The sequence below is a fragment of the Leucopleurus acutus genome (genome assembly GCF_964270905.1).
Source record: "Leucopleurus acutus genome assembly, chromosome: 2".
Lineage (NCBI taxonomy): Eukaryota > Metazoa > Chordata > Mammalia > Artiodactyla > Delphinidae > Leucopleurus > Leucopleurus acutus.
The window spans coordinates 24407253-24427294 of record NC_139143.1 but is presented as its reverse complement, the minus strand read 5'-3'; the positions used below and the strand labels follow the sequence as shown (position 1 = coordinate 24427294).

The window sequence follows — 20042 nt, the reverse complement described above, 5'->3', positions numbered from 1 at the left end:
TTTTACACGTAGCAAATCCTCTATTTGGACACTTCTTTAAAACTTTATGAGATCATTAACTCTTAATTATTTGAGTCAGTTTTAAAATTCTTATTAGTATAAAATGTGTCAGTATTGCTTATGAATTCCATTTTAATCGAACCTACTCCCCCATGTACTTTTTATTCAGCTTGCAATTTATATAAACTTAGGGAAACCAGAAGTAGATTTTTAGAAAATAAAAGACATTTTGCCTTATTCCCGACCTAGGGTCATATTTCAGTTTAACAATTTGAACTGATAACCTTCTCCATGGCTGTCCCCCAGTAAAATTGTGAACTAGGTAAAATTTGACTGGAATCCCATTTTCTTCTTTCTTTTACTCTCCTGTTCCTGAGCAAAGTTCATTGTCAGTCTCCATGATCACTAAATTACTTTGACTGTCTCTACTGTGGAGTTGCCTTGGTACAGCAAAAAAGAGTACTGAATTTGGAGTCAAGAGCTGAGATCCAGGCCTGGCTCTCCCACCTCATAAGGCAAACTAGTTTTCTGAAATTATCCACATCACACACACACAGCTGACATACAGCTGGGATGCGTCGGTTCAGTGGTTCAGTTTTTAAAATATGAAATACTCTTCTAGCTGTTAGTACATAGCTGCTACTCCAGGTCCCCTAGATGCCCTTACTGAGATCCTTCCTGTCCCCGTTTCTCCCGAATCCAGTAGCTAAAGGTTTAAGGCCTGGCTGCCGGCCATCTTAGCCGGTCCCACCAAAGTCTTGCCTTGCAGTTTGCCGGAATACCTGCCCATGCCCACCACCAAGGGAGGCCACAGGTGGGCACCACCAGAGGGCTACTCCAGTATTTGCCAGCCCACTAGCCAGTCCCTAAAATAGTAACCATAATAATAATAGAGAAAAAAATTTTTTAAAAACCTTTTTAGTACATGTTTAAAATCCTTAAGCTGATTACTCTTTTTATTGATTTGTAAATCAGTAAATGCTGATTTACAATAAATGCTGACCTAAGCATTGTTCTTGCTGCACAACGTATTTGAAACAAATTCCCTAACCTTCCCAAGTTGTCTTCATTGCCTTTCATTTAAAAAACCCAATCCTGGTAATTTTGAAAATTGCCAAACTGAATATATATCATTGATCGGTATGTTCCATAGGATCTTTTATGCTAAATTTTAACCCGAAGCATCTTCAGTTTCTAAAAATACTTGGTTAGAAGGGTGCGACTGAGTATAAGTGCCAGTATTTCTACTGCTGCAAAATAAATAGAGAATTTAATTTAATGACAAAGCTGATAGGTTTGTTTGTTTTACTTTCAACTAATGCCTCGTAGAGAACCAAATTTCATTCTTATCAAGGACAAACTTATTTGTAATTTGCAGTACATATTTCTATTAAGTACTCTGCATTTATTTCACATGTATGATTTATTTTGTGGAATACAAGTGAAAAACATACAGTAGCTCGAAGTAAGAGATCAGTGGTGAAGATTGGAGCATTTTATTAACTACTGTTATTTTGACCTTTGTTTAAAGCTAGTGGTTATGTTTTTGTATAATGACACATCCCTAATGTGAATATTCAAACTAACGTTTGTTATTCTCCTTTCTCAAGAATGTTATCATGATCGTGCCTTACAGAAATTTACTAAGAGCTGCACATTGTTTAAAAGTGATTTCTTGGGTTTTTGTTTTTCCTGACTTATTTTCCTAGACTGATCCCGTTGAGAACACATATGTACGGAATCCGAACGTCAAGTTTTACATCCAGTCAAGGTCCACATCTCCTTCCACATCTAGTGAAGCTGAGCCAGTTAAGGTGCCTCACTGGAGCAGTCTTGCTCCCCAACTTTTCACTTGTGTCAGGAAAGAGGGACTTGCAAAAACAAGTGAAATCTGACTCTCTTCTTTTAATCAAATGTATTGTGTAATAAGTCACAGTATATTGAAGATCATTACATTTGACTGATAATATAGATAGGATTATAAAACTGAAGTAAAAAATGGTCCCCCCAACTTCAACCCAAAATAGACAGAAATTTTATTTAATTTTAAAGTAGTCTTCACCTTAAGTAGAGAGCTATATAGAACAGAGGACAGAGTTTTGTGAATTTTGGAATTATCAGATAAAAACTCTGTGGACACATGACAGGGTCAGGTGCCATTCTCATACCTTAATTCTTCTAATCAATCTAATAAGATATGACATAACTGTTACTTCATAAATAGAACTGAAAATTGCCACTGCTGGCAGCTGAATAGTTTATTCTGTTAATCAGCAATAGGCATCCAACCTTTTAATATTTAAATCATGCCTTTTAATAGTGCGAAAACAGTGTTGTGTTTGCACCTTATGTAAGTAAATGGTTTAAAACAGCCAACTGGCCACCTTTCTCAACAAGTCAGAGGATGTATTAGTCATCAGTTAATGCTATCCTGCCTCAGATGCAGTTCTGGTTACTCAGGCTTTACAGTTCTGACATGGCTCCCTTGTTTCCCATTTGGTCATCAGACAGAGCTGTGTCTAGTTTTACAATAGAAGCAAATAGTCCCATTTTGAAAGCTGTCTGAAGTGAAGTTTGAGTTGTAGTCAGATTCTGACTTGTTTTTTTCCAACCCTGTGATAGACTGCTTGGTTAAGTTGATGATACCCTCTGATTTTAGATTTTCATTGTTGTAATATTTTGAGTTTATGCATTTTTATTTTAATGTTAAAATATTTAAAGCATACAGAAAATAATATTATAAATACCCACATAACCACAGATTTAACATATATGAACATTTTGCCCCAAAATTTGTATTAAAAAGAAAGAAAATATTCCTGACAGTTGAAATAACCTTCCCTATACCATTCCCCCTCTCCTTTTCCAGACATATCTAAATACCCTAAAATTGGCATACTCCCTTTCTTCCTTACTTTTACATGTTTATTTCATTTGTATCCATAAACAATACATTATAGTGTTTGTTGTATATTTAAATTTTACACAAAGGTTATCTGCATCTTATACAGATACATGTCTACTTAGTTCATTCATTATAACTGTTGCATAATATTTCATTGTATGACTATACCACAACTATTTATCCATTCTCCTGTTGTTGGATATTTAGGTTGTTTCCAGTTTTTTGTTATTACAGTCGTTGCTGAAGTGAACATCCTAATAGCTATCTGCTTTTGCAAATGTGCAGAGTTTGTTCAGCATATATACCTAGAAGTGGAATTATTGGGTTGTGTGGAATATGCATTTTCAGCTTTAACTAGATCTTGTCAAATTATTTTCCACAGTGGTTGGACCCGTTTTCACTCCCACCAGCAGTGTGTGTGTGAGTGAATTCCCTATTTCCCCACATCCTCCCAGCCCTTGGTACTGTCAGACATTAACTTTTGTCTATTTGATGGGTATAGAGTGGCATTTTTGTTTTAATTTGCATTTCTCTGATTTCAAGTGTTATTCAACATCTTTTTATATGTTTATTGACCATTGATGATTTGCCTGTTCATGTCTTTTTGTCTGTTGTTCTATTGAATTATTTTTCCACTTGTTTTGTAATTGTTCTTTATATATTCTGGATACTAATTCCTAGCTGGCTATATGCATTGCAAATATTTTCTTCCAGTCTGTGGCTTATTTTAAAATTTTATTTGTCGTATCTTTTTGTCTTGCAACAGTTTTTATTTTAAAGTAGGCATATTTGTCAGTCTCTTATGACTTCTGCTTTTTATGTCTTTTTAAAACAGTTCTTCCCTATGCAGCAGTTATAAAGATTTTCTTCCATATTTTCTTCTAAAAGTTTTTAAATTTTGCTTTTACATGTTTAGGACTTTAATCAAACTAAAATTTGTTGTTATGTATTATGAGAAATGGAGTTCTAATGTTTTTCTTGTATGAACCACCAACTCTCCTGTATTTCCCCCATTGATTTGTAAATCTGTCTCTGCTTTATATAAATGGGTCTGTTTGGGGATTCTCTATTCTCTTTCATTGTTCTTTCTGTCTGGGATTCTCTGTTCTCTTTCATTGTTCTTTTTGTCTATTCCTGTACCAACATCACATTGTCTTAATTATTGTAGCCTTAAAATAATTCCTGATACCTGGTATGATCAGCCACTCCCACATACCTTGTTCTTCTTCCTTTACTTCTTGACTCTTTAGTTTTTACATACGATTTTTCGGTTCAGCTTGTAGGTTCCATGTAAAGCTTTTGATTGGATTTGAATTTATAGATTATCTGAGGAGAACTGATCTCTTTGTGATATTGGGCCTTTCCATCTATGAACATTATTTAGATGTTTTTTTATATCCTTCAATAAAGTTTCATTATTTTCTTCCCGAATGTACTCCAAATTGCTTGTTAGATTTGTTCCTGGGAACCTTAAATTTTTATTGCTATGGTGGATGGGATTTCTTTAAAATATGTTTTCTAAATTAGTCATTGCTGGTCTTTATGAATTATGATGATCTTGGATTCAGCACCCCTACTTCACCCCTTTTAATTCTAAAAACTTCTCTTGGACTTTCTATGTAAATTCTAGTGACAATTTTGTTTCCTATGAATTGTTCTTTATTAACTTTCATAAAGGTTTTGTATTCATCTCTTTTATTTCATATTTATTTTTTTAAATGTTAAATTATAAATTGGGTTTAATACTTTTTTCAAGCTATTTAAAAGTAATTTAAATTAGAACTAAACTCATAGTTAAGTTGAAAACTCTGAGAAGCCCATCTAAATTCCATTTTAAGGCTATCATGTGTATAAAATATTTGGCTTTTGGAGGTTATATAGTAACAAAGGCAAAGAGGGACCATCCATTTTTCTCTTAATATTTTAGAATATTCTGTAACTTTACACAAAGCTAGCTTTTCCCTCTTGCTTGCTTGCTTGCTTAGCATCCTAAAAGGAAGTCATTCTTCATATATTTTTTTTTACACTTTGCTAATAAGTGATGCCTCTTTTTTTCCACAATAACATCCAGTAAAATCACTGGTTCCTTTCATTCAAAGAAATATCTTACAGTAATATGCCATAAAATAAAGATATGGCAAGTAACTAAATTTCTGTCAATTCTGAATTCCAGTAATATTAAACAATCTAACTCCCTTCTTAGAAATTACTTTCTTCACAAAAATTCCACTAATCAGTCAATCCATCAATCAGTCAATCTCTACATCTCGCATGCGCTCTCTCGCTCTTTCTCTCTACACACATACACACAAATCCACAGAATTGTATTCCATATATGTAATGTGCATCCTGTATATAGAAGTCAAAGGAGTTAAAAGAATCTTCTAAATATTTTGATTATAAATCTTGCTTTAAAACTCTTTAAGATACTTTATACAATTAATATGGCATTTTCAGTTGAACTTGAAACTTAATATCCTAAATTTTATGTAGGCTACATGCTGTGACTTTCTTGTGTTCTTCTGTAGGTTCTCTTTTACAAGTTATTTATTTTTAAATTTCCAGACTGAAATAATTTTTATAAATTGAACGAATATTTTATTTGTAGATATTGCAGGCAGAAATTTAAATTATCAGCACTAAGAATTTTAGCTTCATTGAGATAATTTTTCCTTATTGCTGTTTTGTTTGGCTGTGTTTACTTTTATTTTTAGTGATGTTTGAAATAGATGAACTGTTTTATGACATTTATTTCCTCTTTTCCCCTGGATTCAGACTGTAGACTATACTCCACTTCCAGTTCACACACCAACCTTAAAGAAAAAGGGATGCCCTGGTTCAACTGGCTTTCCACCTAAGGTATTCAATCTAGTGATAAGCATTGTATGTTGTGAAGAAAAGGAAAGAAGGAGAATGGATTTCTTCTGCTTTTTGTATGTGCCGTGATTTTTACTATTAGATTCCTCAAAATTATAAACATAAAAGCTGGGAAAGAGAATAAATTCTGTATGAGTGGAAATAATCACCACTAAGAAAGGTAGGACAAACATGCAAAGTTTGTTTTGTTTTAACTTCCATCTTCTTAAATTCAATGTTTTGAAGTCTGTTACAGCAAGGAGTAGTGCTTGGAGTATGTACTGTAAGGAAGGCATTAAGTTGAGGCCGCTTGTGGAAGAATCTAAAATTGAGCTTAATAAAACACTTAGAAAGAGAAATGTTTAGAGAAAAATTCAGATCATTTTTTTTTCATTCCATTCAACATGACCATGTCCAAAGTATTGTATATGGTAGAACATGAAGATTTAGTTGCTTATCTCAAGCTCCTACAAAGGAATTCTAGAAATTGGAACTCTCCATCCCCCGAACAGGAACTTCGGGTAAACCCCAGAATTAGAGACAGATTGATGCATCTGAAAAACTAATAAAATATACCAAAGTATAACTGGTATAAAAGAAAGCAACAAACTGAATAATCTATGCTAGATAAAATTTTGAGGCTAGACAGAGCATGAATTTAAAATAAGCATAATAAGTATGTTCAAAGAGGTAAGAAAGGAAGTAAGTTGGGAACATGGGTCAGGATAAGGTACTTATAAAGAAAAATAATTTCCAGGTGCTTGACTTGAAAATATAACTGCTGAAATAAAGAACTCAAGTAACTGGCTTTAATAGCAGAATGAGCAAACTGGATGTAGCAGAAAAACAAGTTGTTAGATGGAAGATGAGGTGGAAAATATGAAAGTTAAGCTATAAGACAGAAATAGTGTCTATCTATATAGTTGGACTTTCAAAAGAAAAGAAAAAATAGAGAGATGGAAATACTTAAAGAAATAATGACCTAATATTTCCCAGAAATAAAGGTGGAAATCCTCATACTGAAATACATTATTATGTGCTAAAAAGAGGAGGTAAGAAAATATTCACACTTGCACACATTATAGCAAAATTTAAGGATATCATAGATCAAGAGAAAATTCTAAAAACTTTCAAAGAGAAAGCAGATTATCTAAACAGAAGTCAAATTGATATTGGTCTTCTCAATAGCAATGAGATGCAAGAAGACAAGAAGTATGTTCAAAGTGTTGAAAGAAAAGAACTCGGAACCCTAAAATCCGTTCTACTGTTAGAAGTAAATAGCTAACAGGGTTAAAGGAAATTGCCCCTAGGAAGGACGACTTGGGGCAAAGGGGTTCTTCTGTTTTTGTTATAAGGATTGTGATACTATTTACTCTTAAAACTATATACGTGTATGAATTTGATTTTAAAAGTTAAACATACATACATAGGAGAAAATGTGGAATTTCTTTGTGACTAGGTAATGAAAATAAGATCTCAAATCACAATCATAAGGTGAAAACATTGATGGACTTTACTACATTAAAATTAAAGATCTTTGTACATTGAAAACATTGTTAGTAGGTGGTTAATAAGTGATGACAGACTAGGAGAGGATATTTGCAGTGTTTAACACCAGTAAGGGATTCATTTCTAGAACACGGTATATAAGAAACTTCTGTAACTGCATGTGAAAAAGATTAGAAATCCAGTTGAAAATCTGGCAAATAATATGAGTAATTCCCATAAAAGGAAATCCTAATGGTCAGCAAGCATGTGAAGAAATGTCCAACCTTATTTATAATTGGTGAAATTAAAAATTAAAGTAACTTAATAATTATTAAATTAATACTACTTTATACTCACCAGATTGTCAAAAATTAAGTAAGGTAGCATCAAGGATGTGAAGAAACACGCAGCTTCACACACAGCTGGTGGAATTTTAAACAGGTACAACCATTCTGGAGAACAACCTGGCTACTGGAATAGACATATACCACATAACCCAGCAATCTCATTCCTTCAGAAAAATTTTTATGCAGATCCATTAGGCAAAATGACAGAGATGCTTAGTGCTGCATATGGTAACAGGGAGTTGGAAATAGAAGAAAGATAGGTAAAATATGGTTGATGTGTAACAAAATCACATTTATATAAATTAGCAACACTCAAAAATGTCTAATTCATAAGGCTGTGTACATATCCAAGGACCTGTGTAGATCACCTTAGATTGGGTGACAGATTTCATGGGGAAGGATGGGGAGTAGATCATCAAGGATGAATTAAAAATAAAATAAGGCCAAATACAAGACCAATGTCAAGGATCTTAGTCCTTATGCTCTTTTCTAGGAGTTTTATGGACTCAGGTCCATGTTCAATCCTTACTCCATTTTGAGTTGATTTTTATAACTGGTTTAAGATAGGGGTCCAGTTTAATAAATAAATAAGGTCAAATAAAATTAGAGGGGCCTCCATGAAGCTCTGGTAATAATATTTCATGGACTGAATATTAACTCAATTATGTACACCTGTCGTTCCTCCCCCAAAAATAAAATAAGATTTACTTCATGTTTTTTAAAAGATGAAGGATTGAATCTATAGTTTTCTCAAAGTAAAAGTGTTTAAAAGGGAAAAAGGTTATTTAAAAAAAACCTTTAATAAAGGTTTGCTTGAGATAAAGACTCCTTGCCATTTATAGTGTAGAACCCTAATTATGTACAGCTACTGATTCGTCAGTTTTCAAAAAGGGTTGGTTCTACTTTGTTCTCACATCTTTCATTAAAAGCATTTTACCTTCTCCACTGAGTAGCTTGAAGTCTGCAACACTGGCAAAATTGGAATAGAGAAGAACCCTTCTTTCTATGCACTTCTTTAAATTTCAAGATTATAGTTAATTCTCATTTTACTCCAAATTATCACATAATCTAAAATTAATTCGAGTTCATGCTTTAGGCTTAATGCCTCTTTTACTAGAAATTTTTTTCTCCTCCTCCAGCTACCTTTTGTGGAAGTATTAGAAATCAGGTATTGACCAGGAGACAAGAAAGGGGATCTTAGAAAGATCCAGAAGCCAAGTGGTCTAGACCCTAGGGCTGAATTCACCTATCTTTTTGTTACTATTCATCTTCCCCCGCCCGCTCCACACCAAAAAGAAATAAAACCAAAAACCTATTGTGTGTTGCCTAAAGTTTGATGCTCTCAGAATCATGTTAATTATGTTACCTATTATACTGTTCTTAGTTGGGATTAGTAAAACATGGACCATTTAATCTTCAGTAGTGAATCACGCCCACCTCCTACAATTTAACCAGCACCTGCCAGGTGATCATTTAAAATCAATGCTTTGGTAAAACATTGTTTATCTTTCCTACTGTTGCATACTTAGTTAAAATTATGACATCCTGAGCGGATCTCTGGGGGAAAAGTATATAATAGATATGTTTTATAAGCAATTTTTAGATATTGTGATGTAATACTATTAAATTTGTCATGGGCATGGTTATTTTATTACTGTCATTTCAGACATGTCTTCTTATCTTTTAGAAGAAGAAAAACAACAGTTACTTACCTTGAACCATTGACTAATTCTTTCATTGTAATAGAAGCCTTTAGAACCAATCAGTAACAAATTTTGCATTATTGCATTAATGTATTTTGAAAAAGTTAGCACTAGAAAATTTACTCTCATAGTTCCTGCAAGTTAAAAAAACTAAGAGTAAAAATTAGTATACAGGAGAAATGTTGAGCAAAATTTTATGTGATGTTAACAAATCAGGTATTTTTATCACAGGCACGGAGGCCTCTAGTCTTGACCTAACTATGTCTTATGCAGTCTGGTGGGTTTTTTTTTTAGGATCATATTTTTCAGTTACATGTTTTTAAATTATCAAACTCTGAAAGATGGCAGAATCAGATCCGGGCTTGAATTTTAACTCTACCAATAACTGTGTATTCATGACTAATTTATTTAATCCTTCTGAGTTTCAGTTTCTTCATCTATGTGAAGAAGTAATACCTATCTTCCCAGAGGCATTGTCTCCATTAAATGAGATGGTTGAGAAGTACTGGCGCAATGTCTGCACTTGGTTGTTGCTCAGTCCACACACAGCAATTATAGAGCCAGTGGAAAGATAGTCTGTCCTCTACTTAGAATAAAGGCAGATCCCAGTGCTGCTTTGCAGCTGACCAAAGGTCCTGAGGAACTTCTAGAATAGAACGGTTTGAGGTTGGACCAGAGCTCATGACTGCTCTAAATTTGAGGATCTCATTCCATTCCAGGACCCTAATAGAAAAAGATGATCTACTTTTCTACGCTTGATTTTTTTAAAAATTTCTTTTGTGGTATGTAAATATATCCCAGTTGAGAAGAGCAAAATTTATGTTTAACTTAAATTTTAAAGCTTTGAATATTCTCTTTAGTTTTTTGTTAATATGGTAAATTTCAGCTGAAATAATACTACTTTAAAACTGTTTTCCATCAGTATTCACATGTTACTGGAATACAGGATAAAGTTTTTACTAGTTTAAATCAATCACACATATAAAAAAGAAATAATTAGCCAAATTTGTTTTCAGAATATGTTTATAACATACATATGTAAATATGTTTTGAATGCTTACTCTGTGCCAGCACTGTTCAAAAGGCTTTGTTTATGTTAATGCTCATTTAACCACCCCATGAAGTAGATGTTATTACTGATTCTATTTTATAGAATAAAGAAAGTGAGACACAGAGGAGTTAAGTAATTTGTTCCTAAGTTCACACAGCAGAGTGATAGAACAGTGGCTGTAATTCATTTATTATTAAAACATGCTAAGAGTTCATTTGCAGAGGAAAGAAGTGTTCTAGAGAGCTGAAATGTACATTGGTGTACCACCATACAGATCAGCAAAGACTTAGAGAAGAACTTTAACTACTGGGTTTTCAGTCTCTCTCTGGAATGATATATGTGTATTTATATCTGCTCAAGTGTAATACTGCCTGCTTCCAAGGGAGGAAACGTATTTGTTAAGCATGTTACTTGTTCGTGGTCCCAGAAAATCAAATACATGATTTTTAGTAGGGACAAGAATTTTAAATTACTGTTTGTTCTTCGTAAGAAGGTATAAAAGCATATTAAATTTCTTTATTTGTATAGGTATAAATATGCAAAATTTCACCTAATGCATTGCCAAAGAACTTACAAAAATCCTGAATTCAAAACTCATGAGCAAAAATTGCTAGTTTATTTTATAACTTTTCAAATGGCATTCAAGAGCAATTTATTATCATTTAACTTCTTATATTATTTTTAGCATAATCCAGCTCAATATTGCCTAATAAAAATATTTAAAGAGCATTAATTATAGAAAGATATGGTGAGAAATGAAAAGAATTCATTCTACACCTAATTAGAAAACATTCTAACAGCTGGTGTGGTTCACAGAGATTCATATTATGGAAGTCCTTTAAATGAACGATGTGCATGTTTTTATCAATTTGTTTTGCAGCGCAAGACTCATCAGTTTTTTGTCAAATCTTTTACTACTCCTACCAAATGTCATCAGTGTACCTCCTTGATGGTGGGCTTGATAAGACAAGGCTGTTCCTGTGAAGGTAAGAATTAAATGGTAAGAAAATGTGACTAATTTAGTGTCCTGACATTTACTCCCTAAACTGTAATCAAATAGCTTTATTCTCTTTAAAAAGTATATAAATGTTTATTTATTTGACTTAATCATCTGCTTTGCTTTGGAGAATAAACTGAACACCTTGCTAAAGTCTGTTGAATATTGGAAACTAGAAGGATGGTCCCTAGAAACATTTTCTAGGGGAGCTATATTTAAATATGTTCCATTCATCTTTGTTTCATTATTCAGGAGAATTTGTGGTCCCCAAAACCCATTAACCTGTATGACAAAATATGTGAAAGTTATTCTTGAATCTATTCATTTAATTTTACTCTTGTTTAATTTATTAGAGAAATTATTATTAATAAGTAGACAATGAAGTATCTTTTCACAAATATTAAATGTCGGCTACTATGCCTCAAAAGATATTTTATTCCAAGTGTTAGTAGCAGAGGTTTTTCCCTACCATTCATTGATCCATCCATCACATGCTCACAGAATGCCTGCTCTGTGCTTCTAGGCACTGGGGGTCAGGGTTCTATGTTCGGCTAGTTCTCACAAGCCAGGTGGAAGATCCTGATTGCATTATCTTAACTAGTCTCTTAGATGCATGGGTTTAGAGCAAAAGGAAATGGGCAGGCTTTAAAAGTAGAGATTTGAGAGTTATGAATGTGTGAAGTGATGAATATGAATGATGTTTTCCAGGAAACACATGTAGAGTAAAAAGAGAACAAGTATGAGGACAGAGCCTTGGGAAACATAGTTAAGGGGAGGTAAAAGGTAAAGATAACAAAGTAATCTGAGAAGGAATAGCCTCTGTCGTTGACTAGGGAGGTGTGTCTGAGCCCAACGGAGAGAATTTGCCTTGTCTCATTGTGCAACTTAGCCAGTACTTATAAATGTGACTTTTTAATCTGTTTATCAGAAAGAATCCTGGCAGCTGCTTGGCTTTAGGTCCCTTGTCATTTTTTATGAATCAGAATCCTTTGCGGTTCCATAGTAGGAATGTTTGAGATCTTCCCAATTCTCTTCCCTTCTAAGGGTCTCCTGCCATGAAATTGGGCCTGTCTTTTCTTCAGACTGACTCTTTGCAGCCTACCAGCCTACCCTATAAAGCTGTGGGGACACATTGGACTATGCTCAGGCTTTCATAAATGTTGTATAATGTGGTTATAACCTCTAAAGATTCCTGTCATTTTAATTCTTCTTGGTTGAAATTAGATCCAGTATTGGACAATTATCTTATTGTTTCCATTGCCCCTTGGAAGAGAGATTTTTGCTTATTAAAGCAAATTGTAACTTGTTAGACACTCTACTTAGAAGTGAATGAGTTGTCTTACAGAAGATGAATCGTTTTTGACAGTCAGTACTAGTCCCTCTTGACATTTTCCCATGTGTATGTTCCCATGACGGTATCCCTTCAGTTCCTTTTTTATTCCTTCCCAGATATTCTCCAGGATCCCCCTGAGAGTAGGAATTGTCTAAATAGATATCCTTAGTCTGTAACCTCTCCCAACAAGCTTGTTTGTTTTAAATACTTTAACCTTTAATTCTCAACCAACCAAGTCTCAGTGGAAGAGAGTTTATTTTTATTTATCATTTTGTCTTAGAATCTCAGGTTCATCATTTAAGTATCAAGAGGTATCATGGCAATACTGTTGGTAGTTACGTATGCAGGCTCTGAGCAAGACTGCCTGGGTTTGAATCCCAGCAATGCCACTTAACAAGTTCTGTGACCCAGGGCCAGTCATAGTAAATGGGGATGATCTTACCTCTCTCAGATTATTACAGAAAAAATTAAAAACACTCAGTAAAGTTAACTACTGTTATTATCTTAGTAGTAATTTACCTATATACAATAATATCAGTAACTCCTAAAATTTAAATTGTACCTTCTTAATCATTGAACAATTTAAATTTCAAAAAGAGGGATTGGTAGAATTTGCCAGATATTGAAAAGATGTCAGGTAATTTAACATCCATCAGTGACTCTCGCAAGAGAGATTTCAGGTCGGATACCAAATTGCAGTGAGATGAAGAGTTAAAGAGAACTCCAGAAACTACTCTTTTAAGAATTCAGTTTAAAACAGCTGTTTTATTTGCAAGGTTAGATTTTTCCGTCTATTTGCTTCTCATTTTGATCACTAGTGTTAACACAGAACAGTAATATTACATATTACAGTAATAAAAAAGTATTTACTATTTCTCACTGAAATTCTTACTGGTGAGCAAATGAATCAGCTCCCCAGATGACAAAAATATTGTCAAGTTGTTTAAAATAAAATCAGAGGTAAGCATTCATTTAACATGGCACTTTGCATGTAATGAGTGCTCAGTGAATTTTCTCTTTGTCAAAATGAATTTTTATTGAACACTGTTTCTTTTTTTCCCTCCAAAAGTGTGTGGATTTTCGTGTCACATAACTTGTGTAAACAAAGCTCCAACTGCTTGTCCAGTTCCTCCTGAACAGACAAAAGGTCCCCTGGGTATAGATCCACAGAAAGGAATAGGAACAGCATATGAAGGGCATGTCAGGGTAAGTATGATTAGGTTGGGTTTAGATTAATCTTTTAAGGCTTATTAATGAATTAAAGAAAGTCACCTTACACACACAGTCCTTGACAGAAAATTAGGTGAATAAAATTCATCTGACAGTTTTACTTCATTCAGAGTAATGGTCTGAAAACAAAAACCTAGCTCTTGCTCAGAATAAATTCCAAAATGTCTCAAAATTTTCGGTACTGTGTCTGTATTATAATGAACAGATGTTGAAATCTCCATAAAGGAGTCTGGCTCTTCATCTTGCTGGATAGGTGGCATATGCTTATGAAGTATGAGATATTGTCGAGACATAATCTTACTTGTCATCTTGAATAATATTTAAAGTGTAAGCTGCTTTTCGTCCTACTACCGAATTTGGCTTTTATGCTACTTAGAAATCCATGAATGTTATTTTAATGAATCACTAGAGAAAATTAAAATGGTACCATTAAAGTTTTTTTCAGAATATAATGTCAATCAGTGTTTGAAGAATGTGTTATCACACTTTCTCATGTTATTAATGATGTATGTGTACCATCTGCTACTTTACCAAACACAGTGGCAGACTTACAACACGTGCACACTGTCTTTAGGTTTTCATCATGCAGTTACATATGTAGTTAAAGGGGCTCTGACTGACATTTCAGTTGAGGTTGTTTTGTTTGTTTGTTTGTTTGCCTGTCTAAGATCCCTAAGCCAGCTGGAGTGAAGAAAGGATGGCAGAGAGCACTGGCTGTAGTTTGTGATTTCAAACTCTTTCTGTATGATATTGCTGAAGGAAAAGCTTCTCAGCCCAGTGTCGTAGTCAGTCAGGTGATTGACATGAGGTAAGTTTGTGAAGGTGAAAATATTTGTATCTTTGCAACATAGGAATGAAAAGTGTGTGATTTTTCTTCTAATTGCATTGCCATGTTTTTATTTAAATCTAATATGTTAATTTTCTCATTTACTAATATTGCAATCGTAACATAATTAAAAATATGAAATAAGGTGTAGTTATAGAACAGGTTGATGTGTGTTGGGTCAGGGACAAGAAGCTAATGTTTGAAACCAAAAGACCAGTTTAAAGGTTGCTGGGGTACTGGAGTCTAATGTGTGTAATGTTCATATCATCACCTAAAGTAAAGGCTTAGGTATAATTCCAATGTGAGGAAAGGAAATAAAAATCTCAAAATCGTACAGGCTCTTGGAATATAAAGTGAATCAGTGAACATTTAAGTATACCTCTTGAATGTTTCTAGTTTCATTTTTGAGACTCTTCCCCTGCCCCTTGGGGTGCTCTGCTTACCCTCTTCTCGTGACTCCCTTAACGCTCTCCCTCAGTGATCTTATTGACTGCCATAGCTTCAGCCATCACCTCTGTGTTGACGACTCCCGGACATATGTCTCCAGTCCAGGTCTTTCTCCAGTGCTCAAAACTAGAATTTCTAGCTCTGGCTCACATTGGCATTTCATACCAGCATTTCAAACACATTATCTTCCCCACAAATATGGAATATAAAGGAACAGATGCAAGAAATACTAGAATATCGGCAAGGAAAATTTGACAGAACCTCCTAAGGGAGAAGAATCAAAGATAAGACTAAGATGTCAAGTCTTCAAGACCAAGAGAATGATGGTACCAATAACCAAATTAAGGAAGTCACAAGGAATAAATTGTTGTGGAGGGAATCTGTCTTAGGTGTTGAAGGAACAGTAAAATGTCAGATGTGCTGTGTTGAAGGCACTTGAGATGTATTATGAGAGGAAAGAGGGTGCAGTCTACTGGAGACCCTGGAGACCTACCAGGGTTCGAATCCATCTGTACTTACTGGCCTTTTGACTCCGAGTAATCCAGAAATGATTTCTAACTCTTGCATAATGTGGCACTGTTAAATTACACTTGATAAATTACTTTTGGCACTATCAATTTACAAAGGGAGAAAATTCAAAATTTTTAAAAATTTAATTGGATGTTTTATGTAATTAAATTTTAAGGATTGCTTCATACGTGTTATTTGGATACATGCCTAAAGCCACACACACATACCCACATACACTGACTTTTACTGTTTCCATTGACTTTTAACTTTTCCTTCAGGGATGAAGAATTTTCTGTGAGTTCAGTCTTGGCTTCTGATGTTATTCACGCAAGTCGAAAAGACATACCCTGTATATTTAGAGTAAGTATGTGTGCTGTAATTTGATCACTGAATTATTCGCTTTTTATGAGTATACGTTTCGCCTTTCTATATAGATCACAAACTTATTTGGAATAGAACCAAATCTTATAGACAATTTGTGCTAAGTAAATATTTAATTAGTAAAAGACCAATAGAAAGCATGAATAGGGCTTTGCTCGTGGCGCAGCAGTTAAGAATCCTCCTGCCAATGCAGGGGACACGGGTTCGAGCCCTGGTCTGGGAAGATCCTACATGCCACGTAGCAGCAAAGCCCGTGCGCCACAACTACTGAGCCTGCGTTCTAGAGCCTGTGAGCCACAACTACTGAGCCCGCGTGCCACAACTACTGAAGTCCGTGTGCCTAGAGCCTGTGCTCCACAACAAGAGAAGCCACCGCAATGAGAAGCCTGCGCACTGCAATGAAGATTAACCCCAGCTCGCCGCAACTACAGAAAGCCTGCGCGCAGCAACAAAGACCCAACGCAGCCAAAAATAAAATAAATTTTTAAAAAAAGAAAGAAAGCATGAATATATGGCTTCTAAAATAGATTTCCTCTTGGATAATATTTTTGAGTCACAATTCAATTTTCAGATAAGCGCTACAACATGAAAAAATGAATAAGCATGAGATTTCTCAATCTTAAAAAAAATAGAAGTTTCTTTAAGATCTCATTTAAAAAGTTAGTATGTTTCAGTTCTATTGCTTTGTAATAACCACTCCAAAACTTAGTGGCTTAAGCCAACAGTGGTTTATTTTTCACCATTCTGTGGGTCAGTCCTTCAGGTGTACAGTTCTGGTGTCAACTGGGGGCACTCATGTGACTGCATTCAGCTCATTTGGAGCAGGAATATCCAAAATGACCTTACTCTCACATCTGGGGCCTTGGTGCCGGCTGTTCGCCTTGGTACTTGGCTGTTCACTGGGCCACCTCAGTTCTCTGTATGAACTCTCTCCACGTGGTCTCTAATCGTCCACTAGTCTGGCTGAGCTCTCCATGACTGACTTCCAAGAGAGCAGAGGAAGCTATCAGGCCTTTCAAGGACTAGGCTCAAAACAGGCATAATAACCCTTCTCCATTCAGTTGGCCAAAGCAAGTCATGAGGTCGGCCCGGATTTAAGAGAAGGGGAAATAGTCTGCATTTCTTGATAAGAAGAGTGGGATTCCAGAGAAGAATTGTTGGTAGCCATCTTCGGAGGCTGTCTAATACAGGGCCATCTCGAATTGGTGAATTAAGGTAATAGAGGTTAATAAAAAGGACTGTTGCCTTAATGGTGTGCCTATATGCTTTATATTTGTCTATGAATCTTGTATATGAGGAAGGTCAGACAAAGACCATACTTAGTCTTTCAGTTCCTAGACCAACAGCTATTCTCTCACCAGTACCAAGGGATCCTACAGAGGCCCACTTATCTTAACTGATCTAATTGTGGGATTTTATTGTCACTGCTGCTTAAATTACTTTTAATAAAGGATCCATATATACATAATTCAATTCTGTTCTGATTATAGTGTCATTGTATAATTATAAACCTTCATTTAAATACTAGCTCAAGTGATCTGGTCTTTCCCTGAGATGAGTTATTGTTATGAAGTAATAGAGAATCTTAAGTACTTCCGAGTATTTTTGACTTTCTTAAAACAAGTTGAAAATCAGTACAGTGTAGGGCTTACAAGCGTGGACACAGGATTCCAGTCTAGTTGTGTGTCCTTGGAGAAATTAATTTATCTGCATCACAGTTTTTTTCATATATAAAATCAGAATATAATAACAATACCTACCTTGTAAAGATGTTGATAGAGTTAAATGAGTTAATACTTACAAAGTGCTTTGATCAGTGCCCAGTAATTACTCAATAGATGTCAGTTGCTGTTGTTATATGACTGTGTGTAATGGATTTTTTAGTGATAGTATTCTGGCACTTTGCAGCAAAGAAAATACAAATGACACTAACATTTAGAACGGTATCTACTACCTTTGTCATGAATTTTAATACTAAAACTATTCTTCTGATTATGAATAGCTAAACTCTGTTAAAGGTATCACTTAATGAGTGCTCATTTTGTTGGCTAGTGCTAAGCGAACTAGCATCAGTATAAAACTGGCTTAAAAGGTATCTGTTTGCTGATGTCATGAATTTTGATTAAATTGTTCTAGGTCACAGCTTCCCAGCTCTCAGCGTCTAATAACAAATGTTCAATCCTGATGCTAGCAGATAGTGAGAATGAGAAGAGTAAATGGGTGGGAGTGCTGAGTGAATTGCACAAGATTTTGAAGAAAAACAAATTCAGAGACCGCTCAGTGTATGTTCCCAAAGAGGCTTATGACAGCACTCTTCCCCTCATTAAAACGACCCAGGCAGCTGCAATCATAGGTATGAATTCATAACATTTATCTTGTTATAATTGTTTACTAATATACCTTGTCAGCAGGGACTGGTTTTCATCTAGGAATCCCGGTGTCTAACATTGTATGTGTTATATCACAGATGCTCAGTAAATGTTTATTGAATGCATGAGAACATATTAGAACTTTATTTTTCAGTAAACAAGAATAAATATACTTTTCAAATGTATTTTCTTCTGAAAAAGCAACAATGCTGAAGATTAACCTATTAACGAATCGATTTTCTGCTTGTGTGACTTAGAAAAAGTTGTTTAAAGCATAAGCCGTTTCATAAAGCATAAGTTTCCTATGTAAAATGTAGGTACTAATTACCTTGCAAAGGTTACTGTGAAGTTTAAATAAGATGGAATGTGTAACACAGAGTGTTCCATATATAATATGCCGTCAAAAATGGCAGCTTTTCTGTCTGGAGGGTTAAATTTTCGCTATATTCTTACGTACGCTGCCCACTCTTCTGTTACTTTCTAGTAAATAATGAAAAGTTTGATGAGTAGGGTTCAAATGCCTTGCACAATTTTTCCCTCCCCAAACAAGAAATGGAACTGGACACAGGGTGCTAACAAACTAGGGGTTTTTTTCTTTCACCTTTTATTGAATAAACATTTATATCTTTTTATAAGCATTGATATAAATTATTTTCTAATGATTGTCCTGTTAAAAAAAGATATATCTTTTTATAAGCATTGATATAAATTATTTTCTAATGATTGTTCTATTAAAAAAAGACACGAGATAATATTTACCACAGTAATCTGAAAGGAAATTTAATAGTGCAAATTGTTATTGCTATTTTTTAATTGTTTATTTTATTTATTTGGTTTTTTGTACCAAATTTCTTTTGTTATCTGTTTTATTCTATGAATTTACATAGTTTCTACCTAATAAAAATACTTCATATTTATGTCTTATATAGATCATGAAAGAATAGCTTTGGGGAATGAAGAAGGATTATTTGTTGTGCATGTCACCAAAGATGGTAAGAGAAAATTATTTTGGAGAAAATATTATTGATAGAGTATTCTAACCTACAGATTCTGAATTCTAAAAAGAGCACGATTTGCTCTTATTTATTCTATAATTGAAATTTTCCAGGCCTAATTGGATACGTTTATAAGTCAAAAGATAATTTTTTAATTTTTATAATCCATCTGAGTTCTAAAACTTCCATGTGTATTGTCTTTCTTGTGTCATTTTATTTACAGTTCTGCTGTGTGAACTCAGATTGCATTTCTAAAGATGGTACATGAAAGAAAAATGCAACTTGATTTTTTTCATAGTTCTAACAGTACTAGGAGTGGTAACAGTCATTAAAATGTGTTTGTTGTTGGGGTCTTTTATCCCACAGTTTAACACAACAGATTTCTTTTTAGGGAGAAATTAAATACTGGATGAAATAAAAAGGAACCCATTTAACTTAGCATTCTTGAATACAGTGTTGTAAGTTCTGTCTTTATATCAAGTTAGATCATGGGAAAACAATGCATTTAAACGTCATTAATTTGTTATCCAAAGAAATACCTTTAGTGAAACATGAGTTACTCAGTTTTTAAAAATAGTAACCCCATGGTAAACTTCTCTAGGAT

At 34.3% G+C, this 20042-nt stretch overlaps 1 protein-coding gene across 7 annotated transcripts in view; it reads left to right on the top strand.

Annotated features, from left to right (window-relative positions):
* The window catches only part of CDC42BPA (CDC42 binding protein kinase alpha), a 328619-nt gene that overhangs the window by 285194 nt on the left and 23383 nt on the right, over positions 1 to 20042 (top strand). For 4 of the 7 annotated variants that reach the window (XM_082834424.1, XM_082834427.1, XM_082834422.1 and 1 more), the window contains 7 exons: positions 5681 to 5764; positions 11231 to 11336; positions 13750 to 13886; positions 14579 to 14718; positions 15972 to 16053; positions 18211 to 18427; positions 19373 to 19435. In XM_082834424.1, the coding sequence (XP_082690550.1) occupies positions 5681 to 5764; positions 11231 to 11336; positions 13750 to 13886; positions 14579 to 14718; positions 15972 to 16053; positions 18211 to 18427; positions 19373 to 19435 (829 nt within the window). Of the gene's footprint in view, positions 1 to 1709; positions 1815 to 5680; positions 5765 to 11230; positions 11337 to 13749; positions 13887 to 14578; positions 14719 to 15971; positions 16054 to 18210; positions 18428 to 19372; positions 19436 to 20042 lie in introns of all 7 variants that reach the window. The other 3 variants (XM_082834423.1, XM_082834421.1, XM_082834425.1) reach the window with 1 other exon arrangement.